Below are 16,702 nucleotides of genomic sequence, written 5' to 3' on the forward strand. Positions count from 1 at the left end.
TGGATGAAAAGAATCACAGTTCTATAGATAAGTGATCAAAACAAATCCCTTTTTTAATGACTAAAGGCAGAATGTTATGAGTCTTGTTTATTTTACCTGTTTCAGTTTAAGACATTTTAATGTAAATTTACACTGTGTCAAATCAATTAGCTAAATTCTTTGTCAAATCAATGAGCTAAATTCATTGAAAGAGTTTAACAGAAATTAATGTCTACAAGCAACTGATGAAACATCTTTATAAAAGAATAGATCAACATTTAAATGTGAGTGTTTTTAAATGTTTAAATGTTTAATAAGCCCTGCACTGGAAGGAAAGTTTACACAGCTGACAGCACAGTACCCCCAAAGTGACGAGCTAGATATGCGGTGCAATATCTTTAATATCAATTTAACATTATATACATTTTTGATTTGTGAAAAAATAGTGGGTATAAGAAAGAACTCACCAGAGAATGAAAGTGCATTTAGTTGAGCTAATTTTCCTCCTCTGAGACTAAATTCACTGGCCATTTTATTAGAAACATCTGTTGAAATGCTTTTGTTAACTCTGTCACACACACAGAGAGAAGTGAGGTCACCCCTCTTTTCAAACTGAAAAGACAGTCCAACCCGGGATCCAAAGGTGACCTTCAGACCATTTGATGCAGCTATTTCAGTTCAAGTCGAAGCCACAGAAAGGGATTCGCCTGACATTGTCAAGGTTGAGCATTCGGTGGAGTCGTTGATGGAGGAGCTTCCCACAACTCCAAGATGAATGGAAGTGACAGCCAGAAGAGATGGAAAGGAACTCCATATAGGGCATGCAGTGGATCGGGACAGAAACACATATCTTATTCTGCTCAGAGACTCTGTTCTCAGTTTCTTATAATTCTCTGTAACCCCTTTTCATGTTAACCATGCATATTTACTCATACAAAGGAATAAAACATTAATGTTCACTCAGTCCTTTTCAGCTAGGATTTTTGGTGCCATTTGGTTTTCTATTTGATGCTGCAGGATGTCTGTTAGAAGATTTTTTGGATGTCATGGAAAGGTTTTCTGAATGGATTTTCTTGAGATAGTTGAACCTGTAACTTATTTTTACTCTTAATACATTTTCTTTCATTTGTCTTTTTATAACCACACATCCTTTCATCTGAGTGTTTTTGTGTGGTAACTGTCCTTCAGTTTACAATGCAAGTTTCTTACGGAGTCATTATTAAACTTTCATTCCAATTTTCCTTGTACATCAAAGGGTCAAAAGCTGTTGAGTGGCCTTGTATTGATAATGAATCCCACTTGTTCCAGGAACCTTTTTTTTTTTTAAATTGATGCCCTTCTTGTGTAATTATAGAGTATCTGGGACTAGATGAGTGAGTGTCGACTGCAAAGCCTTTCAAATTTATGTGATTAAGCATAGCACACAGGGTTACATTTCACAGCAAGGAATAGTCTTGAAACTCAATGTTTCGGCTGTTCTGCTGTCTTCTGAAAATTTGTTGTAGATTTTTGGAGCATTGAAACTGAATGCTACTTCTCCATGTTTGGTTCCGATTTTGGTGATGCAAAGCATGAACCAAAGAACCGGAGTTGTGTGGAAGGTTGATCCAAGGACAACAGGTCAACATGAAGGTCAACATTGACACTTCAAGATCTGTTTCTTGACTTTATGTCTATGTTTTTCTATTCAGAGGACATTATAAATAAATCCATGACAGCTCAAAGTCAGAGCTCCTGTCTTGTTCTATGATTCAGGTTCCGGCTACCGCTGTTATTCCTTGACAACACAGCAAGCTTCATTTTCTACTGTTGAACAAAGTAGAATACATATTTTTACCCTTTTCTTTGCAAACCATTACTACAAGCATGTAATCCTCCAATGACTGATATATAAAATGTGAGTAGATAATTAAACCACTGTTTAATATAGTGAGGGTGGAAATGCTTTACAGTCCTAAGTTAGAAAATTGTACAAGTGCATAATGACAACTTACCACAGGTTTCTGCATTTTAATTCTAACTTCAATATGTTTTTGTTCATTTTGTTTGGCTTGGTTTTACCCTCCACATCGGAGGAGGGTAAACACAGTAGTGTTTTAAAGTAAATATGTTGAAGGGAAAAGATTTTATTTTTCCCCACTGACTTCTTGGCAAAAAAATCTTTCTTTTTATTACAGCAATGTCTCCTTTATTAAAGATAAATGTCACAGCTAAATGTTAGTCACTGATACAAGGTTGTTTTGTGTGAAAGAATAAATAGCTTCTTTCTTTGTGCAGAAAATGCCTCTCCCTTTTCTTTCCTCTATCAGCTTACATTTCAGCCTCACATTGTTTTGCTTTCTAACTCACTGATTCTGGTCTCTCAGAAAGTGATGTGCCCTTTAGTGTGGGAGAACATCTGCTGATCCACTGCTGTCCATGCTACCGTGACTGTTGCTCCTTTGTTCTCTTAATGTTGAGTTAACGTCTTCAATGCATCGGATAGCAGTTCACATCTCACCCTGTGCACACAATTCATCATCTGACTTCGAACTCACTGGAAAGCAGTGCAATCTACAACTTGGCCCTTCTGGTTTGTTTTGGACCCATCTCCTGTTTATATAAGCATAACTCTGGAAAAATCTGAAGGTGAATATTTGTCATGAGACGGTTTGAGAGTAGGAATATACGGTGAGATTTTTGTGTCTCCAAGTTGAACAAGCAGCAGCCAATCTGTCCATGCAGTGAGAGTGATCTCAGCATATATATCTATGTGAACAAACAAGAATTTGATGTGTGTGTATTTATGTGTGTGTGCAATGCTTGCTCAATAGTGCTCTGCCATGCGTTCAGTTCTGACAATTCCCACACAGCCAGCTTGTTGCTCACTTGTGGCTCAGGCTTTTACGTACAGTTTAAACAATATACATGAATAAATAAAACACAGAAAATGTTTCTCACTACCTGAAGTTAAATCAGATTTTAACTTTTTTCTTGTTTTAGCTTAGTTAGAATTACCAAAATTATTCCTTTTTGCTAAATCAAATATATGTAAACTTTTGACTTTGGGGAAAGTTACAAAAAATTCGAAAAAAATGTTTTCTTATGAATGTTTTTAATTTCAGTTTAAGCAGTATTTCCTAGGAATAATCTACAAATTTGCACGTGATTGGCTTGTGGCTTTGTTCATTTATAAACTAAAGAGTTTCTTTTATGTTTTCTTATGTTTTATGTAGCAGCTCTGAGGTGGGACTAAAAAAACATTTGTGGCCGCTTGATTTAGCTGGAGAACAAAAAATGTCTAGTGCAATATCAGATTCTTGGAAATTAATTAAACATACAGTAGATGAAGGTATTAGAATCTTGCATCAAGAAACTATTTGAGAAAATTTGTATTTATCTCAAGTACCTATAACAATCATTAGAAATCCCTTTCAAGAATAAATCAAGACAGTTAAGTTGCTGTTAATAATACGCCAACTCTGTAATGACAATGGCATGTTTATCTGTCTTTGCAGACCTTATCTCATGTTTGTCCACTGCTCTCTAACCCAGAAACCTTAAATGATTCATGTTCAAGTACACCCCAAGCCTTTCTTGGCTTTCTATATGCAGCCTCCATCCTGAGCTCATTACAGCTCATATTTCCTTCCACCTTCACCGACTCCTCACCATGAATCCTTAACCAGGTGCTGCCTCATTCTCCCCCATTTCTCACGATGTAAAGCCGGCCCCATATTGAGTTAAAGCCGAGTCACAGACAGGTCATTTCTCTGTTTTCTGCCGAGTAAGTTATTGCTAAATAACCTGCTATGCCCTTACTCTATCTTGAAACTACTTAATGATGCAGTCCCAGTCCAAGTATGACACAGCAAAAAATATATATATACATATAGGGCAGAAAACTATAGCAAAACCATGCTTTTTTTAATCTAATATTTTTATTTTCCTTTTAGTTTAGGGATTAACTCTTGCACAGTGGCTTAGCTTAGTGAAATTTCCTATTAAGTGTCTATTAAACACTGGTAAAGGCAAATTTTTAACTGTTTAAACCACTTTTCAAATTATTATACTGAGCTAAGCTAAGTGTAAAAACACAATTTAGGGGCAACATTTAATGACTGGTGCCACTCAGAACATGAACTTTTTGAGCATTTTTACCTCATCTTATGTTGATGGCACACATAAAAACGTAAAAATAATTGTTGTTTATTGGGTGCTATTAACAGAGAGGATGACCGTCCTTACCAATATGCACGCTAAGCCATTGGAGCCATTGGCCTATTCCTGTCATATTTTTGTCTTGTCTGTCGATTATTTATTTTATGTTGTTCTGGAGTAGACATAAATATTCAGCTTTAGCTATACTAGAAGCTTGTGGACAATTCAAAAATGTGTGGGGTTAAGATGCATTTAACCAAATAGTGGTGGTTTATATGTAAATCTGATTTGCATGTAAAAATGTGTGCACTGTTGGAGCAAATCCACAATAAAGTCCAGCTTATGCACAAAACCTTTGCTTGTAAAATTTGCTGAATTGTACAAGAGTAAACCCAGTTGAAGAAGCCTGTTACACATACTCGTTAATGTAATAATCAGATATTTTATGGAAAACAATCAAAAATATAATTGATTTGTTACATTGCAAGAGTTAGTTGCATCCGTTTTGGTATCTCATTATACCAAGGTCAGCTGCTCTGTTGTTTCTTCTTCACACTACGGCATACTAGTAGCGTCCCTATTGTTACTCTTGGTACATGACCACCTTTGAGCTGTGAGTTCCCAGAGCAGTCTACAGATAGAGATGACACATAAAGAAGTGATCTAAAGGTGAGAAGCTGTGCCATAAATCCAAGAGCAACACAGTGCCACTGTGGCGAGAAAGACATATGTGGGAGAGAAAGGTATAAACCATAATAAATCAACAAAGCCTGTTTATGCCTTTGGTCCTTTTTTCATTTATTTTTTAGTTTTTTTGTTGTTAAGCATGCCCCACGGTGTGTGCACATTTTTATCACAATCACAGACAATCCCGTCGTAGCAGTGCTGCAGCAGCCCACAGCGGTTGCAGACTCGAGGAGGTAAATCAGCAACAAAACAGATGCAGTGTGTTCCTATGTGTTTGAGCATGACATGGTGATTGTGCGAGGAAGCGAACATGGCAGATTTAACAGGCTGCTGAACAACAGAAATTGTTTCATCCCTTCCTGCTGCTTTTATCTAGACTCCATGCGTTTGCCTTTAGCTCATTACATGTTCTGTTCATACTAATTGGTGAATTGGCAGTCATTCACTTCCACAAGCAACACCGGTGGTTTTAAATAGTTGAAAGTTTTTTTTATTTTTTTATCCTAATTTGCAAGTGAAAGGATTGTGAAGAAAAACTTTAATCAGTGATTATATAACTCATGAAGGTGATAAAGGGTGTTTCAGTGTGTTTAATATAAATACAAACTTATTTTCTCTCGCAAAAAAATTAGTTCTGTTTTAGGTCAGTTAGAATGACCAAAAATACAAAATTATTTAGAGATCTTTTTTCCCACTTTCCTCAAATTCACAGGTTTGTATGCATTTTTTCCAATATTTGTTAGAGTTAGCTCAATGATGTGGGTGAAATGCTGGAATTTTGGCCCTTTCTTCCCGACAGAACTGGTGTCAATTTCAGTATAAGCTACAAACTGAGCACAAATGCTCACCACAAAGACTGGAGGAAAAGATTGAACATCAAAGATGAAAAATAATTTCCAAACCAAAATGATATCGTCACATCTGACAGGACAGTGACAGCGTAATGACTGCTGCCGCTGAGACAGGCAGTGCACTCCAAAAATAGAGGCACAATTTCATAAGCCAGCTATTTTGTCCTAGGAAGATACTGACTTGTCACAACAAAACAACCACAAATAAGAAAAATTGAAAATCATGTTTTGCTTTTTGACGGACTTCTAAAATCGAGAGGAATCATAAAATGTGCCATAACAAAAGCATACCATTGTGATTATTGATAATTTACCACTTAAGTGTAGACCATTCCTTTTATTTACAATTTTGTCCTTCCATCTCTTCCTTCTCTCAGGCTGGAATAAACGAGTGGACTATGAGCCAGGAACAGGCAGTAAGCAGCTGTTTCCCAAGATGCACCTTGAGACCTGTGGTGAGCCGCTGTCTTCGTTGAGGGTCACCGTGGAGCTGCAGACCAGCCACATCGGGAAGGGTTGCGACCGAGAGACCTACTCGGAGAAATCTCTACAGAAACTTTGTGGTTGGTTTCATCTTTTGCCTGGCTGTTTGTATTTTATCATTTCCACCTGACAAAGCTCACAAAGGACCTGGTCAGTTTTTTGGATCCTATAAAACACTGTTTCATTGTGGATGCAGTTCAAAAAGCATTCCTGTTTTTAAAAAAAAAAAAAAAAAAAAAAAACCTTTCTGTGTGGGCATGGCCCCAAACAAAGCCAAAATAATTTGTATTTGGCGTTTTAAACTGGTTATCCTGCTTCCTTTGGTAACATGCCCAACAGAGAGGCCAGCTAACCATGCCAGTTGGCAGCAGCATCTCCCTTTTTAATGAACACAACTGTTGGTGGCTGCCAGGAGTTTACCTTAAAATCCATAATGTACAGGTCACTAAACCTATCTTATTTTTGAACAGAAGACTCAAAACACTGGTAACATTTAAACTTTGAGTGCTACACATAAACATATATACATGCACACACATAGTATGTCTTTCTGTCTTCACGAGGACTTTGCATTGAATTCTATCAATTTTTAATTCATTTCTATAGGCTAACCCTAACACTCACCCTTATAACTATTACCAGTAACAGTAACTAACAGTAAACTTGATCTTAACCCAATTCACACTTTAGTCCCAAATTTAACCCATAACAGAAAACATCACAAAACACGTGGCTTCTTCTTACGGGAAGTATTATATTTTTTAGAAAAATGGGCCTTACAATGTATCAAATACAAGGCCACAAACACACACACGCAGTCTAAAGTTTAAATAACCATCTTATTGTCCCGATAATGATAAAACCCTATTTCTTACCATCAAAAACACATAGTGAGCGAATACTGACTATCCGTCTCATTTTGAAAGTGGTAGTTGTCTTTAAAGATTTTTATGCTAAAATGGTTTAAATGTATTTTCTGGATCCCTCTGCCTCAACACTGCAACTTTACTCACTTAGCAATGCAAATATTTAGCATAAAATAGGAAATATAATTGGCAAAGAAACATTTTCTCATGAGTAACATGCAAAAATCAATAACAATTTTAAACCTCAACAGTTTCTTGAGAATATTATGTTTATTTTAGGCTAGATAACAGAAACTGCCCACTGTCTTTAGCAAAATTAGTTTACAATCCCTCCAAGCTAAATCATAGGACAGCAACATTTTTAATTCAGAGCCACTTAACCCCCCTGCTACACAATAAAATTTGTCTAGAGCTGTGAAAAAGATCCCTTTCATAAATATGTACTAAATGAAAAGTTCTATTTTAAAAACTAAGAAAATTAAACAACATTTTCAGATTTCAGAATGAAACAAAAACTCCAAGTTTTACAAATAAACAAAAACCAATTTTGCAGAACGAGGAAAATAAAGAAAATTAGTAGCACAAATAAAAAAAAATAAAACAATGTTTGAAGCAAAGAAAAAAGGTAATTTTACAAGCCTGGAACCTTTTGGTGTAGCTATTATATGTGGGTAGTGCATATAAATACACAGAAGAACTGCTAATACCACCCTTTCTAATTGCCTTTATAATTAAAAACATTTTTTTATTTGGTTTTTTAACAACCACAGTGTAGGGCCCAACAAGCCACATTGGTCTCAGGAGCCACATGCAAACCTCTGAATTAAACAATCCATTCATAAATATATAATGATATTTTAGGGTGAGGAGAAGGCACCTCCGCTTTGCACGAGATTCTCTGCATTTTTAGCAGGTGCTCTGGTGTTTTCAATAAAAATATTAGCCAGATCAGTCGGTAAGTACACCTTGATGGATCAGTTAATATGAACTAAGAATGTAGCAAAAACAATTTACAAAACATAGTTTATGTAGTGCATGCTATTAAATGAAATATAAATAAATTTTCTTATATACTATATAAAAATGTGTAGCAGTTTTAGAAGCTTATTTTGATTCTGTTTGTATTCAAAGTACCAGTAGCTGAGAGCAGGTGGGCCTATGCCCAACTTTCCTAAGACTGTAAGTGAAACATGTTGACTCTATCCCATGTTGACTCTGTATTTTGTACTACATTCCACTGCACAATTTTATATATGAAACAAAGGCAATAGTCAAGGACAAACAGTAGAAAGTGAGAAGTTTAAACATGTTTGCACAGGTGCAGAAGTTAAAATAAGATTAAAATGTCTCCACATTATGATTGTTTGTAAATTATATTCAGAACTGTTTTTGTTTGGTTCAGTTCCTCTTTTTAGTTCACTAGATAGTTTATTTACTTCTCTTCTGTATGTCCAACCATTCCATCCATCCATCCATTTTCTAACACCCTTGTCTCTAGTGGGGTCAGGAGGCGTGCTAGGGCCTATCTTCAGCAAGACATTTCTGGCGAGAGGCAGTGTACACCCTGGACAGGTCGCCAGTCTGTCGCAGGGCAACACAGAGACAGACAGGACAAACACCCACACACACACACGGCCTCTTACACCTACGGACAATTTAGAAAGACCAATTAATCTGCCGGAGTACCTGGAGACATCCCATGCATGCACAGAGAGAACATGCAAACTCCATGCAGAAAGAGGCTGGGAATTGAACCAACTGTGCTATCAACTGCACTACTGTGCAGCCCCCTTCTGTACTTCAACAGACTCTTTATAAGTGAGCCATGTCTTCAGGCAGTTTGCTTGATTTGTCAAAACATGAGTTAAAAAGCTTGCACACCTCCCCAACTGATGTGGACTATCTGAGAAAACAAACTGGTCCACCTGAAGCACCCTAAATTTCGCACATGTAGGCTCTATTTGTAAAAGTAGATTACTTCTGAAAACTGTTGGTGGTACACAATTTCATTTTAGTGGATCCGACTAAAGTGGTTTAAATTCAAATTCACACCACACTTTTCAGATTTGTGTTGGTAGCAAACGTGAAAAACATTCCATCCTTTTCCTACCACTTCACAATCTTGCACTACTTTGTGGTTGAAATGTGACTAAGCATACAAAGGTTCAAAGTCTGAGTCCTTTAGCAAAACCTTATGTGCACATCATCTGGAGGTTTCAAATTATTCTGACAGAAAGTTTTGTTGTGTATGTCTGCTGATGTTGTAGTGAGAAGCAAAGCAGCAGACTAAAAGTGAGAGCATGAAATCAGACTTATGCTTTCTGCTTAAAGTCAACACTCAGAGAAAGCAGGGTCAGATGAGGCCTGAGGCGCCTTCCTTTAAATTAACATCTAAAAGCTCTCAGCCCGTGTTACAGTCTTATCTCCTCTTATGTCCCTGGTAAACCCCTGTGCTAAATGAAGGCACCAGAATGGCAACTTAAAGCTGTGTCACTAATGATGTGATGGAGCGAGGGCATTAGCCGCCCTAGATGTAGCCACGCTCCCTCCTCAGTGACTGATGAGCAGCAGAGTCGCCGTGTCAGTCCCCAGAGTCCAAATAAAGCAGCCAGGTCCCCCGTCCAGTCTGCCCCGCCCACACCGCACTGCCAGGAGGGGGGCAAGTGTCATCATCGTTGACTAACGGCCTTCACACGAGCCCCACACTCCAGCTCATCTGAATGCATAATCCCCACCCCCACTTTTCCTGCCTCCAACCCTTCCCCCTGGCTCCCGGTCCATGCATGGCTTACCACTAAAGAGCTCTTTTCTGGCACCTCATAATCGTTATCTGATAGCAAATAGAATAAATTGTAATTGCTTTTTTAAAGCACAATCAATTTCAGATAATGTACGGAGACATTGGGCAAAGCGGCATTTGTAGCTGGGTGTTGGAGAAGTCGATCAGTTTTTATTTACTGAGGGAATTTAATTAGTTGAGTTGAAACATTGCTGGTGCCATAAGAAGGCAGGGGAGGAAAATCAGACCTTTAGAGATGGAGGAAAAACACCAATTAATGTGCTAATGTGCTTTTAGCAGAAATGAGCAGATGCCTGTGGCATTTGGACAACAGTATCCAATATCATCTCTAAACAGTGCGGTGGTTTCTGTATCATTGGGCTTCATTAGTATTCATCAGTGAAGAAACATTTCAGAATTTGCTTTAAAGGGACAATCCAGGATTTTTCAAGTGAGGTTCTATTAAAAATGTTGTAAGTAGTTAATATCTCACCTGCAGTGCATAACTCACTTGGTGTCCCTTTCATGCTGGGTGGGCAGCTAGTCAATCTTGATTGGTTTTAGCGTATGCCACTCCAAACACTGCCATCTACTAGCCAACCAGTGTAAGTGCATAAAATCTTCAAACCCACATGGCTGACAGTCACCCAGGATGCTGAACACCTCTGAAATAACTTTCCAAGTTCTTTGTTGTATGAGACCCTATCGTCAGTTAACAATTAAGGTCTTGTGTATTATTTAACATTTGGGACAATTGGTCTAATGTGGGGAAGAAATTCTAATAAGTCCTCCTGTAATAAACTCTTCTTGAAAATACTTCAGATTTCTTTTATGAAAATTATTGTAAGTTAAATAAATTGCATCAGTAACAGGTAGTAGCTGTTTTTTTTGTTTAGAGAAAGTGTCCAAAGACCTACACAGTGTAGGGAATTCGATATGTGGTCAGTTGAGCACTGTTGAAGGACAGTGTATGCGGACGTCCCTGGGGGACTGAAGGACTGTGGTACATTTGTTGTGTCCATGGAGATAAAAATGCAGAACTAGCTGCAGATGCTGAGGAAGACCGGAGTTTGCCACCAGACAGATCCCAAGGAAAAATAAAGAGAATATTAAATACTGATAGCTCAACAGAAATGTGTTTCTTTCTTAAACTGATGGATTAATTGATGACTCTCATTCCTTTTTTGATTAGACACAGGAAATATAATTTGCTCCTTTTTTTGCTGTGAGTGAACTGGATGCAGCACTATAAGCATTGTTTTCAGTTCATCAAGGAATCCAGCAAGCTCAGCGAATGTCACTTTATGTGTGCAAACTGCTTGGCACTGGCAAAACAGACAGACTCATTAAAAATGAGTGGAAAAATAGGTGGATATAAAAAGCTTTGAAGCTTCTGCCTACTTTAGCATTGCTATTGGCTAATGGTTAGCCAGTCGTGGTATGCTCACAGTTCTACAAATCATTTATACAATTTCTCTCTGGATATAAGAGAGTTGTGAGCTTTTTCAGTGCTTTTGTTGGTGACTGTCTAGAAGTCTTTATTAGCAAACTGTCAACACAAATTTACATATTTTCTCATTTCAAAATAAGACTCGTAAGATGTAGTGGTGGCTGGTGACAAAAAAATGTAGGTTATTTTGTTGTTCTTCATACAACAAAATAACACAAAGCGCTAAATTAGCTAAAAGTTAAAAATCTGTTCAGTAACTTACAAGATGTACATTATTCAATCATTTAATCTTCCTCAACAATTCACTCTGAATTACACTCAAAACTATGAAAAATACCAAGCTAATGTATGAATGCCTATCCCTAGAAGTTTAACAACATTCTGTCAAAACTTAATTCTTGAGAATCAAGATAGACAGCGTTATGTTATCTTGCAGATAATGAAAGCTGAAGCCTCTGAGCCAGAAAACGTCTGTTCCTCCTTGTTCTGATCCAGGAAACTCTCTGATTTCAACTAAATATCAACATTTAAACAGCAGGAAAAAAAGGCAACAGGAGCTACTATCATTATTGACAATTTAAAAAAAGAAATCCTCAGAACAAAATCTTGAAAGGAAATGATGGATCACTGTCAGATATGTCAAGGCACAAGATGAGCAATGTGGCAAAATATTATTTGTGTAGGTGACAGCTTAGAAAGAACGGCCTCTCTGATCTCAAGACACTGAGGTTATTGTGTAAAAGGAATGATGGAGCTGTTTGCAGAGGGAAAAGGAATGGAATGACTTAATGCTGTGCAGTGATGATTGGTGTATTTTGTCAGGACTTGTGGGGATCATATACCAAAAGTGTCAGCTGTAAACAATTCATAGCACACTTTTGTCCTCCTCAGCAAGTGCCTGCTGCATCTCCTCTCATTGTGTAACCACAGTGCTCAGTTGGTGTCCTTTCTAGTTTCCATAGAGGCACAATTCAGCTCTGAGCTAAGCTCCAAATTTATGGACAATGACTCTCATCTCTCTTCTTTTTAAAGTTAGTTTCATCTGCCATGAATCAATACTTGCATCCTCTATCCATCTTGCTCTATTGATTACATATTAAGCTCTGTCATCTTCCTTACTCATAAGTAATCATACCCAAGGTTAAGGCAATATACACCACATATCTTCCATGATTGTTATTGACACATCTTGTGTTGCTCTCTTTCTTCATTCCCACTGCTGTGACCTCCAGGCGCCTCATCGGGTAGCACCGACCTCCTCCCGGCACCCAGCGCCGCCACCAACTGGACAGCCTCCCTTGTGTCTGACAATGGACGGGACAGCGACCTGATCTTCAGGTTTGACGGGCGTCAGGCAGCCAAAATCCCAGACTGGGTGGTTCCCCAGAATCTGACCGACCAGTTCACAATCGCAACGTGGATGAAGCACGGACCGAGCCCCGGGCTCAGAGCTGAGAAGGAGACACTGCTCTGTAACTCTGACAAAACTGGTGAGTCGTTTGTCTTTTCTGAAGTTTCTTCCTGGCAAATGCCTGGAAGAGACAGGAATAGCCAAAAAATTGATTGTGCCCATTTAGCTCAGGTGCCTGTGACAAAGCTCTGCTCTGTGATCTAAAGTCAGGGGCCATCTCCAGGAAATGTATATTTAAACTTAGCAGACTCCAGATTTTAGTTACAACAGCAAGAATTTGTTGTTTATTTTGGAAATAAAATGAACACTAAATAGACTTTTACACTTAAACACTCTGCACACATAAAACCCATTTGTTTTAATTGTCCTGTACTGACACTTCTTGCACACTTTGCATTTAGTCCGTTATTCTTAGAGCCATTAAGCTTCATATGGTGAAGTAGTGAGGATATGACCCATTGTGTACATGGTTTTATACAAAGATTCTACAAAAACTGATAATTTTCTAATAGCAACTACATTTTTGATACTTCACTGCTTTTTTCTTTTCATTAGCAGTTTTTGTCTAACCAGCAAATGAGAAATGTTTTTTCAAAATTAATATTATTTCATTTTTAGTAATACTTTTATACAGCAATGCAATTGGCATTAGTTCCGTCTTAATATTTGCACTGAAAGTGGGGATGAATGTCTGACAGCTGGCCTCAGTCAGAGGAAGCGCCACTGTCCCAGTTTCCTGTGGATTCAGGAAGCCAGATGTCAGACTGACTTTACCTGACAGTTGTGAGTAGGTGTGGTGAGATTTGCTCTCTGGTGCCTACTCATCTGTCTTTCTCCTACAGAGATGAATCGTCATCACTACTCGCTGTATGTCCATAATTGCCGGCTGGTATTCCTGCTGAGGAGGGACTTTACGCAGGTGGACACCTTCAGACCAGCAGAGTTCCACTGGAAATTGGAGCAGGTAAGAAGCTGATGTTAAGATTTAAAGGACAATCAGAAGAACCTGTGTGTTCTCATTGTCCCTTTGTGGATTAAATAAGTAGGTCACAAGGCACTGTCACAGAGATGTGAAGCTTCTATCCTGGATTAAGCATGTAATTTATTAGACAATCTTTGGGGTTTTATTTTATTTTTTTCTCTTAATCCATCTTTGCCTGTGTTTAACACTAAAGAAATCACTCAATCTCTATTGGTGTTTGGGAAAAGCTTTTATTTTCTTTCTTTTTTCAGTTTTTTGAACAAAACCAAAATTTAATTTGATAAAATGTGACAAACAAAAGTTCATCTCTTGCTTTTTTAAAGTTTCAGACCATTAAATCTCTTGAAAGACGATGTAAATATCTTCAACCCCTGCTGTATTGCACTGCTGTACGTTAATAGTCATGTGAAAATGTGATTGTGCTGTTTCAGAATGACACAGGACATAAAAACATATTTGCTTTCCGGTGTGTTATGATTTACTGCAGTATTCTATATTTAAGTTTATTTCCTATAGCAGAATGGATGGCTGCAATAAACTAGAAAACCTTCAGGTCAAACCCTGGTTATTGTTGTTCAGAAAAAGATGGCAAACTTTTCTTTAAGGGAATGATTTGGTTGCCTGCTGCAAAGTTTCACTGTGGCACATCTGTCAAGCTCTGTTTGTCGGACCCTTTAATTGATAACATCTTTTATTCCCCATCACTTTCAGATAGCAGTGTTCCAAACTCATGTCTTAAGGTGTGAAATCTAAAACCATTTCTGACTAATGGTGTAATTGTTTCATAATCAAAGGCAAAACCTGCAGCTGTTCACCAATACACTGGCAGACAACATTCATCGTTGTCTGCGAATCTAGCAGAACCTGATACCCATATGACTTATTTTCTCTGAATGGTACAACATGGGTTGGTGCAGTTTGGTAAATATTTTATAATGAAGAATGTTTCCACCATCATTTGGACTCTCACTGGGGAGGAAGTGACGTTTTTCTGCACCTCAATCAATGAGTTGTGTTGTGTGATCCTGCAACTCTCCCATAATCATACTGTATCATTGTCCTATGAACCGACAACTGAATGACTCACACCAAATGAGGCAATTGTAAAATTTGGATGATGATTGATAATGTTCTTTTTTTTTTAAATTTAAGACAATGAGGCCTATGACAGAACTCAGCCAGAAAAGAGAAATCCTCCACATATATCTCATTCATTTTGTTCAGGTGAATGCTGAGCTATTATCCCGACAATCTTGACTCCAAAATCTTGCTGCTTGTGGTCCTGGAAAATGACCTTATGTGATATGAAAGAACAAATGTTTTTATAATAGGGGATTTAGGGTTATAGAAAGAGCTGCTCGGTCCGAAAAATAAACAATTCTGTGTCTCACTGTGGCTAATATGTAACATCAAGGAACCTATTTTTTTAGTCTTGATCTCGAATTTCTTTACTTTGTCATGACAAAGCAAGACAAGAAAATCTGTAAATTAGCTTTGGTCTAGTATAATTCTTGCTATAGTAAAATACAACATGTATGAACTGAGAAACTCTAGAACAAAAACATAATTTCAAAAACAGCTACTTTAAGAAGACTCCAATTTCTAAAAACTAGTAAATGAATATTAATTAGTAAATTGATTGGAGTGTAAATGTATCTCACTGCTGTCAGCATGGCAGAGAGATGATGAGTTAATAAATTCCTATGAACTGAATATTGAGCAAGATTTTGTTAAGGGTAAAGTTAGTTGGGATTCATTCGCTGGGAGGTGGTAACATTTCATACCTGTAAGGACTTTTCCTATAAGTCTTGCATTATTTTGTAGTTCTCTGTTGCCTCTGCCATTCCATCCATTTTTAAACAGCTGCTGTATGCCCTGAACTGAAGCTACATGTCAACTTATATGTGATTGAAAAAAATGAATGAATGATTTACAAGACAGCTAATTAAATGCTGATAAAATATATTCCTTTTTTCAGGGAAACCACATAACCAATTTCAACACTTACTTTTCATAGTTTTGTTTAATATACTTCTGCTTTTAAGTGATGGATGGCAGGATGGCACTACAGAAGTAGACATGGTCACTCCAGAGGATTGTAGGCGTGTGTGTCTGTGTGTTGTGTATTAACAGCAGCAGCTGTCTTTTGCTCAAGGAGGCTGTCCAAATGTAAGACAGGTGACCTCGACTGCACAGACCTCACACTTGCACCCAACAAGGACATTGGATTCAGGCTAGAGACACACAGCTGAGCCTGGACATCCAGATGGAGAACTGCAGCCTAATTTGATCAGACGGATCACTGGTCTTGATTGGGGAGAAAGCATGAACGAGGTCATCCATCACCCACCTGACAGACAGTAAAGTGTGTATGAGTCATCTTTTCGAGGCTTTTTAGACAAAGAGCTCAGACTATCTGTGTTTTTGTATTCTGACTCCACATTTTCTCTCTGAGAGGAAGTTTTCAACAACTTTTAAAAGAAGAAGAAAGTTGAAATAAAGGTTCTTTTTGTTAAGACTGTGCTGACATTGCAATTTTAGCAAAAAGAAATACATTCAAATGACTGTTGCAAACAAATACCAAATAAACTGAGATTTAGCTCATCTGATATCCAATTTTACTACAGCGGATAAATCTTATACATAGAACAAAACACAATATGGTTATTTCTGATTTTGTGAAATACTGGCACTGCAAAAAGCTAGTTTGTAAAAGTTTCTCAATGTATGATAACCTCTGTTTCCTCTGCAAAAAACTTAATGTGTCACATGGTCAATCTGCTTTAACTTATAAGAAACAATTATTGCAACTGTTGATGACAATGAGTTGAATGAGCTTAATGATAAGAAAGATAAAAAAATACGCTGAGTAAAATTTTGTCTGCTTAGAAACATTTCCTAGTATTAAAAATAATTGGACAATGAACAGATACAAATCAGAGTATAAAGTTGTAGAGACATGCATTAATTATGACAAGCTTCTTAGGTCTTGAAACTTTTGGACAGTAATATTTTATTCTAATTTTATGAAGTAACTATAATAAAAACTGATATCCCAGCAGAAACTGGGTATC

At 37.5% G+C, this 16,702-nt stretch overlaps 1 protein-coding gene across 2 annotated transcripts in view; it reads left to right on the plus strand.

Annotated features, from left to right (window-relative positions):
* Nucleotides 1–16,702, plus strand: part of LOC122832660 (calsyntenin-2-like) — a 266,537-nt gene that overhangs the window by 196,818 nt on the left and 53,017 nt on the right. For both annotated transcript variants that reach the window (XM_044119639.1, XM_044119638.1), the window contains 3 exons: nt 6,035–6,220; nt 12,468–12,725; nt 13,489–13,610. In XM_044119639.1, coding sequence (XP_043975574.1) covers nt 6,035–6,220; nt 12,468–12,725; nt 13,489–13,610 — 566 coding nt within the window. The remainder of the gene's footprint in view (nt 1–6,034; nt 6,221–12,467; nt 12,726–13,488; nt 13,611–16,702) is intronic.

The sequence above is a fragment of the Gambusia affinis genome, linkage group LG06 (assembly GCF_019740435.1).
Source record: "Gambusia affinis linkage group LG06, SWU_Gaff_1.0, whole genome shotgun sequence".
Taxonomy (NCBI): domain Eukaryota; kingdom Metazoa; phylum Chordata; class Actinopteri; order Cyprinodontiformes; family Poeciliidae; genus Gambusia; species Gambusia affinis.